At 27.9% G+C, this 22,813-nt stretch overlaps 1 protein-coding gene across 1 annotated transcript in view; it reads left to right on the top strand.

The window, feature by feature from the left end:
* Positions 1 to 22,813, top strand: part of LOC136086681 (corticotropin-releasing factor receptor 2-like) — a 212,592-nt gene extending 189,779 nt beyond the window's left edge. Inside the window, exons 9-14 of the mRNA XM_065808927.1 lie at positions 1,386 to 1,461; positions 1,645 to 1,714; positions 5,439 to 5,524; positions 7,933 to 8,056; positions 21,813 to 21,905; positions 22,555 to 22,813. Of these exons, the coding sequence (XP_065664999.1) occupies positions 1,386 to 1,461; positions 1,645 to 1,714; positions 5,439 to 5,524; positions 7,933 to 8,056; positions 21,813 to 21,905; positions 22,555 to 22,701 (596 nt within the window). The 3' untranslated portion in view covers positions 22,702 to 22,813. The remainder of the gene's footprint in view (positions 1 to 1,385; positions 1,462 to 1,644; positions 1,715 to 5,438; positions 5,525 to 7,932; positions 8,057 to 21,812; positions 21,906 to 22,554) is intronic.

Below are 22,813 nucleotides of genomic sequence, written 5' to 3'. Positions count from 1 at the left end.
TCATTAGTGCTGGAATTTAAGTGCTTTTTTAATACTGATTCTGGAAAAAGATATAGGTTTCAGCACCAAAATTCTGGAAAAACACATCTAATTAAAGTAATAAGTGCTGGAATTTTTTTAAATTTTAAGTGGTCACCCTGTTAAAAGTTTTCCATCCCAATAGATCTAAATTTTTGGTGATGGCATCCAATTTTCTTTTTTCTCTAAACTTATTTTGGATACAATGGCGTTCTATACCAGTGGGCAGACCTTGCATTTAGACATAACTTATAAGGTCACCCCTGCAAGCTGCTACAAGTGGGTACACAATGGCAATAATTTCTTCAATATTCTCAACCTCACAAAAGCTACTGCCTGGTTCAAGATTTATTATTTCAAAAGTATATTTACATGGGTTTATTTTCTAGTCTTTATTGATGAAACACAGTGTTAAATGAGATAAATTTTTTGGTAATGGTATATATATATATAAATATATATATATATATATATATATATATATATATATATATATATATATATATATCTATATATATATATATATATATATATATATATATATATATATATATATATATATATATATATATATATATATATATATATATATATATATATATATATATACAAGACTACTGTATATATATATATATATATATATATATATATATATATATATATATATATATATATATATATAGGTATATATATATATATATATATATATATATGTATATATATATATATATATAGGTATATATATATATATATATATATATATATATATATATGTATATATATATATATATATATATATATATATATATATATATATATATATATATATATATATATATATATAAATATATATACAGTAGCCGGGTGCATTTAACATCTGCCCTAGATGAGTATTTTTATCGAGACACCATCTCTAGCCTTTAATCGACCAAGAGCCCCAAGACAGGGGGTGTTTTAAATTGGAGTTGGCATCTCCTAGCCTTTGCCTGAAAAGGCGTATCCTACAAGGCAGCAGATGTATATATATATATATATATATATATATATATATATATATATATATATATATATATATATATATATATATATATATATATATATATATATATATATAAATTAGTAGAAAATCACTTAACTAAAAATTTATTTCATTTAACACTGTGTTTCATCAATAAAGACTCATCAGAAATCTTTATTGATGAAACAGAGTGTTTTAATTAGATAAATTTTATTAATTTTAATTGATTTTCTACTAATTTATAATTGCTCTGTTCTTTTAAGAACATTGAGTACCCTATTTGTAAAATACATTTTGAAGTTGTATATAAGATTGATATATATATAAGATTAGTTGTTTTTTTTTTTAGTGGTACCTGCTATATTTTCATTTGCATTATTTTTACCATTAAAGCTTCATTACTCAACAGATAAAGAGTTTACAGTGTAAGATAATATTAAATCTCTTTGAGTATGGATTAAGAAGCTTGCTATTACTAAAAAGAGAACAAAAATAGATAATGCTACATGATAATTGTTCTAATTTTTAAAGTTTTAACAGTAAAAGTTTTATTTTAATTATGTTTTTTATTTTAATTATGTTTTTTTAACTATGTGTTAATTTTTCAGATGTTGGAACAGTGGAGTTGATTCTCGTATACATAATGCAATTTTTATACCACTCTATATAATACTTGCGGTATGTAATTAATTTTTATATACTTTATGCTTTAATAAATGCATAACAGTTTATAATTATACTGTTATTAATTAGCAAATTGGCTGTCAAAAATTGGGTTGAATTAATTTTCCTAAAAACTCTCCTTTTCACTAACTTAAATAAATTTATAAAAATGATAGTTTCTTAACATCAAAATATCAAAGTCAAAATCATAATCAAATTTTTCTTTTTAATTTTAATTCACCTCCCAAAGGCCATGAAGGCCTCTATAGTTGAGGAGGCTACTTTAGTTGTGTTTACAACCCTCTCTTAACTCTATAACTCCGAAACACAAACAAGGCTGCTGCGCGGATAAGCAAGTTGAGCGCAGTACTACCAAGGGCGTGGTAAGGATAGAACTCGGGACTTCTTGCTTATAAGGCCAGAGCTTTACCACTACACCACTGCCGCATATACATTTATAGTTTGAGTAGAAAATTTATTTCAGTAATATAATATATTGAAATAATGTCAGGAAAATACATTAAGAAAATAGATTCTTAAAGAAAAACATATCTGAAAATAATATCTAAAAAAACATATCTAAAAATTCATCTGGTTTGTTGCAAAATGCTTTTTCTAAAGTTAAAAATAAAAAAAGTCTTCAATGCTGCGTCAAAATAATATGGTGTTTTAAGACGTACAATTGCAAGACATCTTTTAGGGATAAAATGCTCAAAAGTTTTTGAAGGGCGACCAAACAAATTATCGGCTGAGGCTGCAAAAAATCTTATTTTGTTTTTATCTGCATTTTCTGATTTTGGTTTGGATAAACAAACAATTTAAGAATATGGTTTAAATATATATAGAAATAAACAGATTTCAGGAAAAAATTGTGAATGTTGTTGCTGGTGCTTAGTGGTTTCATAATTTTATAAATCATTAGTAGAAAAAAGTATCTAGGTATAAGGACTCCAGAGCTTTTGACATTAACAAGGGCCTAAGCTTGTAACAAAACTATAGTTGTGTAATAGATATAGTTTGGTTAAAAGTGTGTAACAAAATTGAATTTCTTTACTTAAAGATATGTTGGAAAAATATGATATTTTAAATGCTCAAATATTGAACTGAGATGAAAGTGGGTTTTTCACTAACCCAGTAAATGAAAAAATTATTTGCATATTTTCTTTGGGAGTAAAAACATTGTAACTATTGTTTCTAAATCATGAAAAGAACAGCTTACTGTACTAGCAACAATATTAGCCGCAGGAAGAAATTTTCCTTGATTTATTTTGTTTGCTGGGAAGGTTTTGTATAAAGAATACTTTAACCATCTTGTTTTACGGCTGAAAGACACTCCCAAGCCTGTTTTACCTATTTTTGATGGTCATTTGAGTCATATTTTTTTCAGAAACTTTTAAAAAAGCAATTGAAAATCATATAACTATTTTGAATTCGTCAGCACAATGTTTGCATTTGCTACAGTTACTTGATGTGGGAGTCTTTTATCAAGTTAAATATGTATGGTGTGAGTCAAGGCTCAAGATAAATCTGTTTTTCCATCTTTATTTAAAAAAATTTATGATACATCCCTCAAGCCATCTCATTTAATAAAATCATTTGCTAAAACTGTAATTATTTTTTGATCCATCTACTATAGCATCTGACAAGTTAACTCCTTCTGAAATTTATGATCACACTTTTTCTCAGAAAACATATAATTGTTATAATAATATCCCTCAAAACATCACTTTGAACACTAATGTCAATGATCAGAACAACACATGTGAAAATATTTTAAATGGGAAATTAATAAACAGTCACAAAAAACCATGTTACTAGTAGATAAAGATTTAAACAAAGAAATTTTTTTTTTTTTAATGTTTATTTTGTATTGTAATAATAATTTTTAATCTTATTCTTTTGTTTCATGTTGTACCTAATGTTTTTAATGGTATAAACTTTGAAAACTTTAAGATGTTAGGCTTTTTCTTGAATAATTTTTCTTTTAAAAATTGAACACAGTTTACTTTACCCCACTTTACCATAGGATTTTTTATAAGCAAAAATTGACTAATAGATTTGACAACCATGTCTATACCAGTCAAAGTGCCCACAAAGTGTACCAGTCAATTACTGGTATAGACAAAAACAATTTTCCTCCACTTTTTCTATACATTCAGCTTAATAGTAAAAGTTTTCTGTTTTGCTTCAAAAATGAAAAATAAAAGAATAGATATATAAATAGTTTTTGAAGCCTCTCTATTTATAAACTTTACAGATAGAGAATCTAAGTAAAGAAGAAAGTTGTTTACAACAACTTTTATTGTTTAAAATTTTTTTAATTGTTTGTTATTATTGTTATTAATTTTTATCGTTACTTTAAAGATGCTGAAACAATATAAAAATTAGCATTTAATTTAATTTATTTTGTATGTATGCAAAGAATTTAAAAATTCTAAAACAATTTAATTATTCATTCAGTTTGCTTAAAAAACCAATATTTGTTCACTGTGTATAAGTTATGCTAGTGAGTGCACTCGAAGCAAAATTAGTTTGTTAAAAAAGTGAAATAAATTATTTAATTTATTGCCTTAAATTTGTGAATATTTTGGAGAACGTTTTAGACGGTTTAATTAGTCGTTGAAGTTAATTAAACAGTGTTTTGAAAACAATATAGATATCAAAATTGCAGTTTATATACAAGTAAATCAATTCTGTCATGTTAATAAATAAATAAATTCTACACAAACCTAATCAAAAATTCAAAAAATGTTTTAAGGTATCACACTATGTTTTCTTATAAGTTCTCATTTTGTTTACTTTGTTTGAATGTAATCTCACTGTAAGGGTAGTTTTTATATAGTGAACAAAAAAACTATTCATTGTGACATGAATATATTTATTGTAAATAAAATTTTGTTGCAAAGATGAAGGTTATTTTTGACAATTTCTATCGAAAAAAATTGGACTGAAATTTTATCACCTGAAATGATGATAAGAAAACTGCAATTATTTTGGTATTTGGGACCATATGTCATGACCATATGATCTTTTTAAAAAAAACTTAGGTCATCATGCATATATCAGATATAAAATTAAATATCAAAAAAGAGAAAGGAAAAAATGAATACTAAAATAAATCACATTTTATTGAAGAGCGTTAAACCTATTTATATATAAGCAATAAGCAGACTAAACCCTGTCTTGAACAATCAACAAGAAACATTTTGTATATATATAATCATCTAATTTAACATTTTAATATATATGAAATCATAAAATATAACAAAAATCTTTTCAGAATTTATTTCCCATCAATGCTAATACGTGCATGTAACATTTGTTGTAACATATAACATGTTATTCCTCTGATTTTGATAAATGTCAGTCAGCGAAACGAGTACAAATACCTGTGTTTACTACAAAAATCGAGGAGGGTGGCTGACCCTAATGTTATATTATTTTTGAGAGTAATGAAAAGACCTTATTTATATATGTTTGTATCTTTTGAAAAAGTCTATTCCAGGTTTTGAATTCAAAACACTTTGAACCTATTCCAGTTAAGAATGAATTGCCACATTAGAGTTTGTTAATGAATTGAAAGCTTGGTAACCGAATAAACAATTTTTTTCCGCTAACTTATAATAGTATTTATGAATTATGCAGTTTTGAAATTATTACTTATTATAACACAATAATTAGTATCTTTAAAATATAATCTTAAATGTTTTGTTTTTTGTTTTTATCTTTTATATTTTAGATTAACACTCTTATTCTGATGTATCTAATGTGGGTTGTTAGGAAAAAAATTAAAAATAGCAGGAATCGTGAACTAGAGAAATTAAGGTTTTAGTATTTTGTATGTTCTATTGTTTAGTTTTGTATAAGATTTAATATATTTCTACCTAACATATTTTAGTAGGTACAGTTTAATAATTAATTTTATCTATGTATCTAGTGTGTTCTATTACGTTTTTAGTAATCATCTATTTGTGTTAGTATGTTAAGTATCTAGTATGCATATTATGATTTTTAATTTCATCTCAATCAACTTTTAACTTTCATTTCATGTCAATCAATTTTTAAACATTCAATCATGTCAGTTAGTTTTTAACTTTCATTTCATGTCAATCAATTTTTAAACATTCAATCATGTCAGTTAATTTTTAACTTTCATTTCATGTTGCTATTTTTCGTTTGAATGAATTATTATAAATTCAAAAAAAAAAGAAAAAAAAGAGAAGGAGTTTTAAGATCTCAACATAGATATAAATAAAATAGAAAAGCATTTTGGGTTAAAAAATAAAGTTAGTTTGCCTGTTATAATCATAGTAAAAGTCAAAATTTGATCAACACCATGTACTTCAAGAAAATAAAATTTAAGCAAGTATGAATATTATAAAAGCAAAGTATATATAAACCTGGATCTTGCAATTGCAGTAAAAGAAAATTTGAAACTTTTTTTAGATAATAGAAAAAAATAAAATATATGTGAAGATAAGAATTTGCTTTTTCAATATGTTATTAGAAATAACAAACTTGACCAACTCAAATATACTAAGATGAATCACAGTTAAAAAAGTTAAAAAGATTGATTGTCATCATTCATTATTTTATTATCATTGATTATCATTATTATTGATTATCATACACAAATGGAACTAAGTGCAGATATTAATTGTACACTATTAAATTGAACTAAACCATAATGTGAAGCTAAAAATTTTGGCAATAAACAAGCAAGTTTATTCATCGAGTGCATATGTGACTGTTTTCTGTATCAAAACACTGTAATAAATAAAAATGTAAAATAAATAAAAAGGAATCAATAGCAATATTTTAAATCTAATGTTAGCTGAAAATGACAACAAAGTTTTCCATATCAACAGTAACTCTTCTCTAAACAATATAGAGCATGAGCATTAATTAATTAGTTTTAATTATTGGTTTCAAAAAGATATGTTCAACCATTCAAAAATGAAAGAAAAACTTCTTTTAAATAAAGTTAATTTAATAAAATTAAAAGAATTAAAGAATTATAAATGAATTTTTTAAGAGAATGTTAAAGGAAGAGAATCTTATGGATCAAATGTAGAAAGAATAAATTTAAAAGTTTACAGAAGTAGACGAGTATAAAGTATTGAGAAAAGAAACAAAAAAATAAGAAAAGTTTTTTTTAAAAGTAAGTAGTAAAATGAAATTTTTTTTAAAAGCATTTAGCAACAAACTGAAAACACAAAAAATCAGTTTATACATATATTAACAGTAGAAACAAAACTAAAGGTTCTAAAAAAACCACTCTATACATGTAAAACTGATTATGAAAATGGTATCACAAGTGATGGAATTAAAATAGAAAATATTAAAAGAGTTCTTTGCTTCAGTTTTTACAATGGAAGATTCAAACAATATACCACAAACAAGAGTAAAACAAATTAACAAATGTTAGGAACCATAATTTAATGCTGATATTATCAAATATCACTTTGAAAAATAAGTACTTATAAAGCAATTGCCTCATTTAAAAGTTTTTAAATCTTGTTCACTAGAAATGGAAATACCATTATCAAAAATATTTGAAAAACAATTTAACTTGAAATCCTTAATTTGATTACAAATGTCCTGGCAGAGGAGTCAAATATTGCTGTTCATTTTATGAATTTCGCATTAAACTACATATTAACTATATGTGATTGGAATTTGAGGTAAAATAATAAATTGATGTTACTGTTTTCTCAGCAATAGAAGACAGTGAGTAGTGCTTGGAGTTTGTGTATCTAAATGGAACTATGTTTTAAGTAGATTTGCCTGAGGATCTGGACTAGGGTTGACACTATTTGCTATATTCATAAATGGTTTAAAACACTACTTTTTCTAAAAAATGAATATCTTATGCTTAGAACACCTTGCCACAAGATCCAATAAATTAAGATTCAAATAAGTTTTTAGAAAACAGGATTGACTCGATATCAAATATAGAAAAAATAAATAAATAATGAAATTATATAAACAATATTCATATTATTAACATTGAAACATCAATATTTGTTTGCAAAATCTTGTTTATAAACTATTTATAAACTTTATACTCTATACTATACTTTTAAAATTGTTTTCTTTTGTCGTTGTTTTTTTTGTTTTTTTATCTTTTATAGCTTACAATTTTATTATTTATTTTTAAACATAAATTTTTATACCAGATTTCTTTATTGAATGCTTAGGATTATGATTAAATTTTGATTCCCTTATTTTAGAAAAAGTGTTCGAAGCTTTTTTATTCTTGCACTTTTACTTGGCGGTGGATATACTTTTGTAAGTACTGGACCAAATGATTGTATACCATTTCAATATCTTCAAGTTTTACTTATTGCTCCTCAGGTTGGACTTTTTTTAATAATTAAGTTTAAAATGTAGCATAAATAAAAGTTATCGAAAAATTTTGCTTAAGAGTTACTTAATAAAGTCCTGCTAATAAATTTAACACAACAAAATGGAGTAAAGTTGAATTACATATTAAAAATTTTTGTCTTCAAAGATTTTTAGGTTTCTAAGAAAAAAAGCTTTTTAAAAAATAAAAATTTTTAAATAGTATTTTATCTATTATTTTTCATAATATATTTTTTTTTAATTTAAAAATATATATATTAGGGTACGCCATACTTTTTGAAATTTGAATTTAGTTTTGCATAACTAAAAAAAGGGCGAGGTTTAGCTATAAAATTTCAGAATCTTAGTGTTCTTATCTTAGATGTTGATATTGCATTTATTTGAAGAAAAGTAGTTTTAAAATATATAAAAAGTTGTATCATGGATTCATTTTTTGAAGAACTAGTTGGTGAAGAAAAAATACACTTGAACCTGAAACAGAGGATAGCTCTGTTAGTTTGTAAAGGTCAAGGCTAGTAGCATGTGTTTAAGGAAGAAACAGTTTAAAACTCACCAAGAGCTAAATAATATAACTGCTGATGAAATAGTTTCACTATATAGTGAATACACAATGCGGATGGGTAAAAGCATGGATACAGGAGTTCCAAAAATGGCCACAATAACCTATGGAAAGCTTGTGAAAAAGTTTTTCCCAATTGGGGGTCATGAAGATTTAAAAGCTGATCTTGATAACAATCCAGTGCTTTAGCTTTATGCATTTTAGCTGGCAAATTTTACCATAGATTTGGTATGGCACTTGCACCTCTTTCCGTTATGTTATCAAAATGCCACTCATGTTGACGGTACCCACCCAAATTGAACTACTAAACAACAACCTCAGGAAATATATAACAATCCTGAGCAAATAGCTAACAATTCTGAGCAAATAGCTATCAATAGTCAATTGGAAGTAAACAATGATATTATAAATAATAATGAAAGAAACACCTTAACCTAAATTAAAATCTGAAAAAAGAATACTGCAGGACAAGTCACTGCTGCTAAACGGAAAGAAAAACAACAAGCTTTGCTCTCTGAACTAAGTAAGAAAAAAGAAAAAAATTTTAAAATAAAAGAAGAATCAAAAACAAAATTAGCAAAAAACTAAAAAAAAAAAAAAACCCTTCCATCTTCGATTTTAAAAATATAAATCTTACTTATACCGCAATGGAGTAGAAGCTATTGTTGTTGTATATTTTTTCATGCAAGAAAAAGAAGAGTTTCCTCCTCTAAAAACAGCGCCTGAGCTAGCGCCTATGCCTATATAAGCGCCTCTTAAGTCAACAAAAAACAAGTAAAAGATTGCTGGAGTGTTTGTTTGGCTCGTCTCATAGTAAGATATCTTTGGATATCTTGAAGTGTTTCAGGATGGTTGTCGATTTCATCAGCTTCCGTTATTTGGATCTCTTGATTGACTAACCTTAAAAATGTTCAAATTTTTTCTTCAAGTGTTGTAAACTCTTCAACTGAATCCTTAAACTCTAGAAATTAATTCTTGTAGAGATGATCCAGTTTCAGCAGCTTAAGTATATAACATGTGGTAGCTTTTGCTGATGCTGTTATATTTTTTTTAAATCAAACTGAGTAAAACTGAAATTAATAACTCCTATTAATAAACTAGTTTTATCTCAACTTGCTACAACGATAGATAAGCGTTTTGGATTTTTTTTTACGATGAGCGCCTTCTTTTCGGAATTCATGACCAAGCTCATTAGCTCTCTAAATATATGACATAGCTGTTTGAAATCGCTAAGTGAAAAGTATAGGTTAAAACGGAACTTCTTCTAATAATGGAGCTAAAGCTACTCCGTTAGTAAGAATTGAGTATATTCTATATTCACTCTTTTCCATTGTTAATATTACTTGTTTTTCTTGTTTAATTTGCAGTGACATTTTTCTTGAGTTTCAAATACAAGAAAAGCTTCAGAGAAAGAGATCAGTGTTTCATCAGGTTTATAAAACTTAAATTAAAGTTGCTCAGTAAGTTGATATAGTTGTAATGAATGCCAGTTTAAATTCTAAGGTTCACAAACATGATAAGTGCTTGTTCCTTCGATTTCAAAACGTAAAGTCTCAAATATTTTTCTTGGATTGTCTTGATATGTTGCTGTTTTGCTAGCTAATTTATCACACTTGATGAACCCAATAGGAATAATTGGAGATCAATCTCTTCACAGCCATTACTGAATAGATTAAAGTCATTAACGGAATTGTTAATGTGTATGTTACAGTAGAATTTGAAGTCCAAAAAAAAATATGTGAGTTTGAACCATTTTGTATTTATAAGAAATACATTTGTTCAATATATAATATATCGTATGCCGTAATATAAAACAACTAGTACACCTTCAAATATAACCATTTCAGTTAACTCATCTTTATGGTTTTTTGTATTAATGTATTCATTATTTTTTACACTCGGTTTTGTTTTACCTGTTGGTTCTGATGGTTTTGTTGTTTCTGTTGATTTTGTTGTTTCTGTTTTTACTCCATTTAAGCTTGTTGTAAGCCCAAATGCTGAGATTGGAGCTTGTAAAAGTTTATTATCCCAAGTAAAAGTTGTAAAAGTTTATTATCCCAAGCTGTTGTTGTTTCGATAACGTTGTTTTTAACGCAAGATCGCTTGGAATTAAGTAAAGCAAAGGACCTAATGCAAAGTCCAAGTAGCTGTTTGCATTTTCTAGAATATGCTGATATCTTGCAATGTCTCCAAAATCTGCAGGACGTATAATATATCTTTTTAACGCAGCAACAAACTCGTGTTGAGCGTCAAGAGCAGAAGATAATAAGCCGATAATAGAATACCGAGCAGCTAACTGAGAAGAAAGCATTAAAACAGCATAACACTTTATTGACCCTAAAATGCTTGCAAGTCCTGCATTTGTAAGACCATAAGTAATTTCAGAAACTTGGCCCATAGCAAGGTTAATTACATGTAAATTAAGTGTTTTTGAATTCTGCACAATTTGGCACACATTGTATTGATATTTTCAACTCTCCAACCCCATTTCTTTAAGAATATTAAATTCTTTTTTTTATTGCTTCGAACATTATATTATCAACTGAAACATTTAATGGATTAAAACCGTTTGTGCTCGGAATCGGCACCGTAAGCCTCGAACAAGAGACTCTGCAGTTCAAACCCAATAATATGTTTCAAAAACATTTGTGTAATTCGGTTTAAATGTAAAGTTTTTATTTATAAAAACTGCTGGGTTTTCCCAGGGTTAAACCTGGATGTTCGTAATGATTTTGAAAACCTGCTTTTATAACTAATTTTAAAACATCTAAAAATACTGTACTTCCAGTAATTTTATTATTTAGCGTTTCAGATTGTTTTGCAATGTCTCCTGCGTTAGCAATTCTTGGATTAGCCATTACAATTATATTTGTTTTCTTCTATATCTAACATTGCTCTGTGAATAACGTTTAACTATGAGGTATATAAAAACTACAAATGCAATAACTAATGTCCATGCTTTATCAGTGAGCCACATAACAGCTGTTGCTACTTTATCAAATAACCACCATATTTGACTTCCAATATATGGAATCAATTATAATGCTTTATAACCAATCCATTGTTAAGAATTTGCAAGATACTCAATAAAATTATTTTTTTTTAATTTTCATCACCTCTTTTATCAGGTGATGAAAAATCAAAAAAGAACAATTTTATTGAGTATCTTGTAAATTCTTAACAATGAATTGGTTATAAAGCATACCTCCACCACCTTTACCAGGACCTCCACCACTTTCGTCTCCTTTATCAGGCTTTTCACCACCTTTGTCTGACTTTTCACCTCCTTTATCTGGACCTCCTTTTTCTGGCTTTTCACTACCTTTATCTGAGTATGGTTTTCTTTTTGGTTTTTCAGTAAAAAATTCTATAACAAACCCTTTTATACCCCCTATTAAAATAGGTACTAAAAGTAACATGTAATGTTACTTTTAGTACCTATAGGGGGTAAGCAACAGGTAATGGTTTTGATTTAAGTATATATCAAACTTTATCCATAAAAGCATCTTTTATCTTAAAAAATATGCTAAGAATATCTTGAAACACACTTTTAGAACTATTTTGTATATTTTCATAATGTACTTGAGTTTTAAATAATGCTGTTCTTGTATTTTTTAGTAATTCCATTTGTGTTTCAATTTCAAATGTTCTAGCTTCATTTTTCGCTTTTAAAACTTGATATTTCTTTTTTGCGTTTTCAAATCTTTCATTTGCTTCAAGTACTTCATTTTGTGACTCGTTTAACCTTATTTCTAAATCTCTAATCCTTAATACTTGTCTCTAATACTTAATACTTGTTTCTTTACTAATAGTCTGCAAATTTTCAGCAGCATCAGTTTTATTCTTTGGTGTAACTTTTCGATCATTCATATTTCTGAAAATATTATTAAATAATTCTTTTAACGCTTCAAAAGCATTCATTGCTTTTGCTGTTATAACCAGTTTATTCCCTAAAAAAGTTATACCTAAAGCTTTAAAATCTTCTACTGTTAATTTGTATGGTTTTGTACATAATGTACCATTTTGCCGTGTCAAATAATTTCTTTAGTGTTTTACCAACTTCATACTCAAAATAAATATCACCATGGTCATCTTTTCTAAACTTTGTATCATTATCTATATTATTGTAATTTGATCTAAATCTTGCTCTGCTTAACCCTAAATTGTAAATTAGTGGTGCATACCATTGTATGCACCACTAATTTACAATTGTAACTTCATTAGTAATTTCAACACTTTCTCCTATATTTACATTTACAGGTATATTATTCATTTCTGGAATAACTTTTTTTTAAACATCAACTGTTCTATCTTTAAACCTATTTAATGAATTTTTGATTTGCAATCTTTCAATTTCCGCTTTATCAAAAATATCTGCATCATCAATAGACCTATCAGGGTCAATAGGTAGCATACCCCAATCACTCCATACAGCCCAATCAACTTTTTCATCCCAAATCACATCACTTCTTTCAACTAATGGAATATATTCAGCCATCTTTTAAATAACTATATATTAGATAGTAACTCCTCCTCTAAACACTTAATAAAATGGCTTTAAGTTTAAATAGTAGCTATGGAATATTATTATATCCTAATCGGTATTTAATAACCAGGCATGGTCCTAGAGGCAAATTGTAACAGTTAATCTTAACCCATTGACTGTTGAATCTCCTTTAGGTACCATATTGCTTGTCCATTTTCCTGCTTTATCAACTGACATGGTCGTTGTACCTGGAACTGTTTGTTTACTATACGATGCTATTTTAACCCGAGGGACTGACTCAACTGCAAGGCTTGTAGCAAATTTAGGACGTGATATAATTAAAAAATTAACACTAAGAATGCAACGTCAGGAAATTTAATCATTGATAGATTATGGAGATTACTGGAGCATTCGACATCTATTCCTCCCATCACATCAGCGAGCTTTACGTGACAGTTTAATGCAAGGCATTGATAACCAAGCTAACCCTGGTAATTTAACCCTCCTAAGATCAGGATCTTCTACAGGTAGCACAACTAGAGCAAACGCTGCAATTTCTCACGCTTTCAGACAGAGGCCAGCTCCTAATGGGTCTAAGTACTACACTCCTCTTGACTTTGAGTCTTTCAATGCAACAGGACCGTTCCACCCATCAAGTTTTGGAGATTAACTAGAATATGAAATTATTTTTAGTGACCGTACGAAAGTTTTTGTTTCGACAGACACTTCAGCAACTTCAAATTATTCATTCAAAAACATCGCTTTGCAATATGAGACTGTCTACAAACCACAGTTACCTAACGAAGTATCATATGGTAGCGTGAGCCGCTTCGGGCTTGCTTTTAAGCGAATAATACGTCACCGCCGTGTTCAGCGTGACGCTACTCAAACCTCGTGGTTTTTCAATGTAAACATTTCATGAGAGAATCTCAAGAACGTTCTCATATACTGCCCTCAATCAACTAATTTTTCAAGACAGTCTGAAAAGTCTAAAGCTGTGATAAATATTACAAAACTAGATATCCTAATAAATGGACAACCTAACCGACTCTATTCAAATGGAATGTTACCATACCACTCATTTGAAGAAATGTACCGCTGTCTTGCTAGTTCTTCTTGTAATATAAGTAATAAGAAAAAAATGTTTAGTATTGAAGATGGTTTTGAAGCCGTAACACCAAATAGATTTTATGCAGGTACCCAACAAATTTTAACTATTGATTTCAGGTCTGCATGCAATCAGCATCTATCAGGGAGTGGTCAAAAATTAGAAAAGCACAGGAGATGATATCCAAATAAATATTTCACGAACAGCTGGTATTGGTTCAGTAGACGTTTTCGTATTCCTTGTCATGGATGCTGTTGGTCAGTTCGAGCAAGGGCGTTTCCGTAGTGTTGCATGTTAAGAATTAAAAAATCAATCAACACGCTACTAACATAATAATCGATAGCCTCCCCTCAATGTAATGGCCGCTTGATAGTACTAAAACATGGAGGGAAAAAGTTTTCTGAGGGGGTTACACATTGATTGTCAATAAGCGGTGTAAAGTAGTGACGTCACTATTTGATGATTGTTTACAGGGAATTTTCCGAGAGCAAAGGGGTTGTCAACAGAATTAATAGTGTCAAGTGGCGTCAAACCCGATGCCAAATATTTTTTACGAAGATTGTTGACTCAAGTAGCGTCAAACACACCTTTTACTACTACTTATGTTAAGCTTTGTCCTTTTTTATTAATGCCAAAAGGCATTAATAAAAAAGGACAAAGCTTAACATAATACCATCTAATTTTTTAATTTTTCACCTGAGTATGACACACCCAAAAAACTACATTGAAATATTTTTAAATCAATAAAAGATGAAAACCTTACAAAAAAACCTACACATTGTTTAACATGAGTGTTTAACGTATTGAAAGCTTTGTAACTGGCAAAAGACAAGCTTACAATCTATAAAAAACGCAATGAACAGTTTTGATAAAAACAAAGTTTCCGCAAAAAAATAAAATTTGTTTGTAGTTTAAGATTAAAGCCTTTTTTAATAGTTTCAAACAAAAAAATCATTGCTAGTATTTGCTTTGACCATCATTTGAAAAGTTTTTAAAAGTTTTTTTTCTCAGTATCAAAATATGAAAATAGTAATAAAAATTTACTTAGTTATTTGCTTAAATTATAACATACATAATCTACATTATATGATTCTACAGTAAATGATTATAATTTCAAGTTTTTGTTTGACATCAAGAAAAGTTATGCAATTGTTAAGTTACTTTTAATTTTCATATTAAACTTGTTTTAAAAAGATTTATAAGTTAAACACCTGCAAAGTTTTATAATTATGCCAAATGAATTTAAACAAATGCCATTCATTCGTTAAACTTTGATTATGTTGCTGATAGAATATTGAGTCATAAAACTTTGTATATTCTTTCCGTTATTCGTTGAAAAATTTCAAAATCTGATTTAAAGTTCAAGATTTTAGTTTTTGCATTTTTTTTTTTTGTAATGGTTGCTACACAAATATTTTCCTTGAGACATTATCAGCAATTGGTATAATTATCGTTATAAATTATTAGCAATTTGTATAACTCTCTCTAGATGTTATTTATGATTAATACAAAAATAATTCAATTGGGATATTATTTTTCATCACAAAGGGAACTTGTGAGAACGCACAAAAAAAAGCCATAGCGCTAAACATAAGAATCAGATAATACAATAGAAAACAACAAGTAGTTTTAAACTATATAGATTGTTTAGAGTGATATTTATGTTTTGGTTTTTTTTAATTTTTCTTATCATAACTAAATATTTTTTGTCCCTTCTATGATCATATTTTCGTTTAAGTAACATCATTTGCTTATAATTATTGTTTATAATCATTTGCTTTTAAATATTACAATTAATCTTATTTGCTTTTTAGTTATTTTTTTTACCTTTCATTCGTACAGGGCTCGGATTAACGCAAATAAAATCTAATCGCGAAAAAAAAAATCGTTATTCAATACTCTTTTAGAATAACATGTGTTTATCGTTCATGCTGACGATAAAACACTTGTTATTCTAAAAGAGTATTGAATTGTTATTGTAAAAAGCTATAAAACAACAGTAAAAAAAACTGTTAAGTTGTTTTGACAATATAAAGAGCTTGTGTTGATGTAAAACAACATTGTAATTTTATTGCTGTTTTATACAGTTTATAACACTAATAACATATAGGGTAAATACGCCAATTAATGGCCATTAACCATTTACTGGCCACTTTTAAAAGCTTTTCTCATAAAAAACTATGATACAACTTGTCCTATATAATTATTTAAAGTCAATGACTTCATTAAAGCTTTGTAAATATCGCAATTCCAGGAAAGTTCTAGAAGGTTTTAGTCGCTAAAACTAAATGTTAAAAACCTTATAAAAAATGTAACAATTTTACGCTTTGTTTTCTTAAATTCATACTTTAGAGTCTTTTTTTGTGCGATGCAAGTATTTGTGCCAGTCCATTCAGGAAGGAAAAGAAAGATAATTATCTTATGTACACTTTGAAACAAAAGTATTTAGTTGATGTTTCACATATAATGTTTTAACTGAATTAGATTAATCCTTTTCTAATAAACCATTTACTGGCCGGTTACTTAATCCATTTACTGGCCATGGCCAATAAATGGTATCAGGTATAAAATTTTTTAGTTTTATATTTTTATATAGGGTTTTCTCACACTTAGTTATTATTCATGTGTGAGAAAAGTTAAGTTTAGATATTAACAAAGTCTACATTTAAAAATATTTCTGATTTTCTGAGTTGATTCTACTTTTAAAATTACTTTCTGAGTTAGTTCTGCTTTTAAAGTTACTTTAAAAGTAAAATGCTCAATCATTTTAAAGTTAGTTTTAAAATCATTTTAAACTTTAACTTACTTTAAAAGTAGAATGAACTCAGCAAGTTTTAGTTAATTATAGTTATATTTAATTATGTTCTGATAACATTGGTTCAATAAAAATACACCATTAAAGTTAATATATGATTTTCCTAAATGTATTTTAATTTGTTAAAAAACGCATGCTATGGACTGAGAATAACATAAAACTAGCAGTACATGCAGTTGCATCAGGTATGTCGCAACAGAAAGCAAGTGTATTATATAAAGTTTCGCAATTGACAAACCATAATCTCTGGAAAGTCCAAAATAGGAGCGAAACCAAGGAAAAAGCCAATGCTAGGTGCCTTGAAGAAAAACTAATTAATTATACTGGCAATCGTGCCCAAATGGGAATCGGTTTTGGGAAAAAAGCATTTAAGCTAAGTTTGCTAAAAAACATAACATAAGTTTTAAAAATGGTCGACCTAGTGAAAAGTGGTGGCAACTACTTAAAAAGAGACACAGTTGTGTTAGTCTTCATTGTCCAGAAACTACAGCTTCAAAATGACACATGTGTATAGATAGGATAAAGGTTTCCAAACATTTTACTTCTTTAGAAGTTCTGATACAAAGTAAGAATTTACAGGACAAACCAGAATGTATATGGAAAATGGATGAAACAGGGATGCAACTAGAGCATAAACCTAGACGTGTTGTTGCCAGGAAAGGCTCAAAATATATTCAGAGTCGAACAAGTGGCAACAAGAAAACAGTTACTGTTATATGTTGCGTAAATGCAGTTGGTCAAGTCATACCACCTCATATAATAGGGAAAGGAAAAACAGTACAAACTCTTTATGGTTTTGATACCGAAAATGCTCCAAGAGGAGCAACATGGAGTGTGTCTGAAAAGGGCTGGACAAAATGAGGTATTGCGGAGTTATGGTTTGAGAAAACATTTCTTCCAAATATTGGCTCAGCAAGACCACAGATTTTAATCCTAGATGGACATGACTCACACAATTTTGTTGAAATGATTGAGCTGGATATCGTAAACCAAATTGAAATTGTTGAGCTTGGTATAGTAGTTTCACATTCTAATTTTTGCGGTTTATTTTCAAAAGTGTGGTAATATGCTATGACTGACACAAATATACGTTCAGGATTTAGAACTTGTGGAATTTATCCCTTTAATCCAGATGCTATTCCTAAAGAGGCATATATCCCAAACATTTTATATAGTAAAATTTCAGATGCTGTCCCAGGTCAAAATGTATGCAACATTTCAACATTAAACAACCTTCCATTATTGTCTGATCTATCAGAAAACAGCTTTGCAATTAACTCGCTGTCTTCTACCAAACCAGAAGAAGAAAATGAGTTGGTTGATTTTTTAATTCAAGACAATGCTGTGCAATATTCAAATTTTTTTACAGAACACAGCTATGAAAGAATCAAACCGGTACAAGACAATAAATTTATTGATTTTTCTGTTCAAGACAATACTCTGGGTTTAATAAATTAAAACATAGTCATCCAACTTTAAACTTCATGTTTGCGCAAAAGCATGCCTCAAGACCATACGAGTCTATAATCTATAGATCAAACGAGTAAGATCGAAGCAAAAAAATATTAGATGCCATGTTTTTTATAATTTGTTTTCTTTATCCAGCGTGCTATTGAAAACTTAAGTATATATATTTTTTTCATTCAAATTTTTTTGTAATAAAAAGTGAAAGAAAAAAAAATGGTTTAATAAATCAAATTATATTTCCTTAAACAGTGACGGATCCAGAAATTTTCGGTGGTGGGGATATTGAAATATTTTTGTATATTGTACCAGATTTGCGTCTCCTAAAAAAAAAGAGGCGTTTTTCATATTCTATTCAAGATTAAAATATGGAAAAACTTAATAACAGCAGAAAATAAATAAACAAATCGTGAAAACTTTTTTTTTTAAGACAAAGCTAGTCACGAAGGTGTGAAAAACAATCGCAATACACTTATTTCGAGCCCTTCATTACTCTTATTTTTATATAGATTATTATTATTTATTTTTATATCATCATTTTTATAAAATATTGTGTTATATTTTATAAAAATAATGATATAAATATTATTCATTTAGAAAAAAAAACATCGTGAGAATCTAAAAAAAGTCCAGTTTTCACCACTTTGACAAAGAAACATCGGAAGAGAGAAAAGCTCTTTGTAATCGTTTTAAGAATACACACTACACACACTATTATAGACCAATGCACTCAACTTTTACTTTTCATACACATCTTAAAGAGTTTCATTCAATTAACAACAGTTTGAAGCTAGCAAAAAGAGACAAAGATTTGTCTAATTTGGCAATAAAAAACAAACAAGTTCTGTTGGTCTTGCAAGATAACCCTCAATTATCAAAGTATTTCAAACCAAACTAACTATAGACCCTAAATAAACAAAATTTAACTACTGTCATGTTGAAAACAACAGGCACTCTCCATTCAAAGTCCAGTGATGGTTTCATCAGATTTATCAAATCAATTGACTTAAAGCTTAAAATTAAAGACTTTACAAATTATTATTGAAAGTACCTCCCAAAACTATATAAAAAAGTAAAAAAGTTATCGCTAATGATTGCAGAAAGCTCTCAAAATACTTTAAACTCAAATCATTTCTTGTTGATATAAAGACATTTAGATTGTAAAAACACTGGCCAAGCAATTGCAATTCAGCCTAATAGTCTTATTGATAGTGTCAACCTTCTTCTTCAGGAGCACACAGGTGTTGTATTACAGAGATTCAAAAGTCATTTTAGTTCATTAGAACTAAAGCTGCCTAAAACTGCAAGCAGAGATGTGCCGATCATACTTTTTGCCACAAGGAGTAATTGCACTTAACTGTCACAGGAAGCATTTGCACTTAATTGTCACTAAAACAATTATCAAAGTCGATCTTATTAAAAAAGCTGTCAAAAATGTAATGAGTTTGAAGCTCACCTTCATCAAAGCATATTGTGATTTTTAAAAGTTTAAAATACTTTTGTTGACTTAAAATACCTTATCCTGATTAGACTTGTAATATCTTACCCTGCAAGACCACATGGAACAGTCAGTTTATATGTGTGAAATCAGTCCAAGACATCAATGAAGCATTAAAAACCATAATAGAAGAAGGTCACACAAGACAAATGTTCCAAAAGAAATCTTACTAATTCTTCAAAAAATTCATGACCTTTCAGTAAAAAACTCTGCAGACAAGATTTCTACAGTTCACCTGATCATCATAGGAATATACAATCTTTACTCAACAAATCAATTTTGTGACAAAAAATAACAAGAAGTACATGAGGCAGTTTAGAACTGCTATTGATAAACAAATTAAAAAATACCATTCAGAAAATGACATGAATATCATTGCACACACGCTCAATCCGTGCTACAAAGGAAGACTTCTCGAACAGGAAAAAAATTTGTTCTTGCATAGGACTGCAACAAATCCATTAATGAAAAGAACAAGCAAGTTTAGGAAATTAATTTAACTTCTCTATTTAACTCCCCACCAGTTGACTATTTGTAGCTGCTATTGTAAGGAAAAATGTTTTCTATTAGTTGATCATCGGTGTCATCTGAAGGAGTTTTTTCTAGAGCTGGGCACTTACCTGGACAAGATCAAATTTCAGCACAGCAAATGTTGAGACGCTGGGCTATTTAGCTTAAATTTAATTTAAATTAAAATAATAATAAAAGTTGTAAAAGTTTATTATCTGTATCGAATTTCTTTTCCATCTTTAAAAAAGTATACTATTATTAGTATTTCATAATATTAATTAAGTTTCAAAAACTTAAGCGCAAGAAACGTCATATTTTTGGTATAAGTTTTGGTCATAAACAAATATTTGTATACATTAACCTTTGTTAACCGAATTTAAGCATAGTAAATAAATTGTTTACGAATTGATGACGAATATTCGTCAAACTTTGGTTCCGAAGCTTAACACTATTCGCTATTTTGTTAATGAAAACACTATTTACCTGTGCTTAAGCAGAGATTAGCTAGTTGGTTAGTATATCTCAGCTTAAGCTTATACACTATATTCTATTGAAGAAGACTAAACTATATTTGTTTAGGTAGAGATTATGAATTTTTATGTTTCTGTAGTAGGCCACAGTTATAAAGTATACGGTAAAATCTAACCGTGCAGACAACCAGGTGGAAAGCAAGTTGTTAAAAACTTAACTTTTTATCTACTTGCTTAGTGATTGTGGTAATACTTGAAAATATACCAATATTATATTTTAAATAGCAAATATTGAATGACACAATAATAAAAGTATGTTGTTATTATTGTTTTCCTGGCCTTTAACAGGGATTTACTAGGATAAATAATTTGTTTTAAATCTTTAATAAATAGTTAAAATATCTACATTACATATCAACGCATTTTTTAAATTGGTTTTAACTCTAAATTGAGTATAAACAGAAATTATACTTAAGTTTCATATCACTTTTTTATTTTTTTATTTTTTTGGTTTGTTATTTTGAAGTAAATGTTTTGGCTATTAAAACATTCTAAAGTAACTAATCCGTTAATTATTTAGTTTTCCAACAATAAAACTCCCATTAATACCATCTATTATTAAGATAAATAAAAAAACAATAAATTTGTTAAAGTATTTTAATTCTTATCATTTTGAAGCGTCTTTCATAACTTTTTAGTTGTTTTTCTATAAAAATATTAATGAAACAAATTCTCACTCAATTGTATACTTCACTCGTTTTCACCATTATTTTAAATTTATGTTTTTAATTATTATTATAGTCTTAATGTATAAATATCCACGAACTGTATTTATAGGGTATTTACATCTGCATATTTCAAATATTCGTCAATAAAAAAGTACGGAAATCAGCACGGTTACTGATAATTCGTCTTAGGAAAACAACTTTTGTAAGTATTTTAAAATTCAAAACTTAAACTTAAAATTCTTTAAGTAAAGCAGTCGGAAAAACATTGTTAATATGCCGTCGAATAAAAGGTTTAGATTGCATTCACCTTACATCCCGACAAAAAAATATGATCCTCGCTACCGATCAATGGCTTAGTTGTGGACCATGTATAGATATGGTATTTATAATACTTAAGTAGTATAAGTAGGCCATATGTGACTATCACCTAAGTGATACTATAGCCACATGCATACTATAGCCATATACATAAAACTTTCTCTTCGGGATGTTGTCAATAACACTTTTAAATATTATTTGACTAAAAAACATGGAACGTATACATATCTGCTTTCTTTGGATATAGTTTTTATTAAAAAAAAAAAAAACTCGAATGCGTTTCTTAAAGTATGAATTTAGAAGTGAGTTGACAAATCTCTTACAAGTTCTTACTACTAAGTGTTCTTGCCCTATGCCAATCTAATTTAATTAAATCCTCAAGTTTAGGTCTATAAAATTCAGTCAAGACGATTTGACTGACATAATGATATTTACCGTAAATCCGAAAAAAAAAAGTGATAAAAAGATTTATAATATTTTTCATTAATTTAACTAATTGTGTTTTTATTTGTGATATCGCCCACTTTCTTTAGATTGCACGATTTATTTCTCAACCAAATGTCAACACATCAATAGAAATCGTTGAGAGAAACACTGCTTTTACTCCTAAAGTATGGGATTCAAATGATTTATCTACACTTGGAACAAAAAATGTGGGATTTGAATATGAATTGCGATAATTTCTTTTACCAGGTGAATGTAATTCACCTGGTGATTTTGTCTATTTAGTATTTAACATTATATTATTTTTTCTAGGGTAACAAATTTAACAAAAAATATTTTAATAATAAA

This window comes from Hydra vulgaris, chromosome 11 (assembly GCF_038396675.1).
Source record: "Hydra vulgaris chromosome 11, alternate assembly HydraT2T_AEP".
Classification (NCBI taxonomy): domain Eukaryota; kingdom Metazoa; phylum Cnidaria; class Hydrozoa; order Anthoathecata; family Hydridae; genus Hydra; species Hydra vulgaris.
This window is presented reverse-complemented; position numbering and strand designations above follow the sequence as displayed.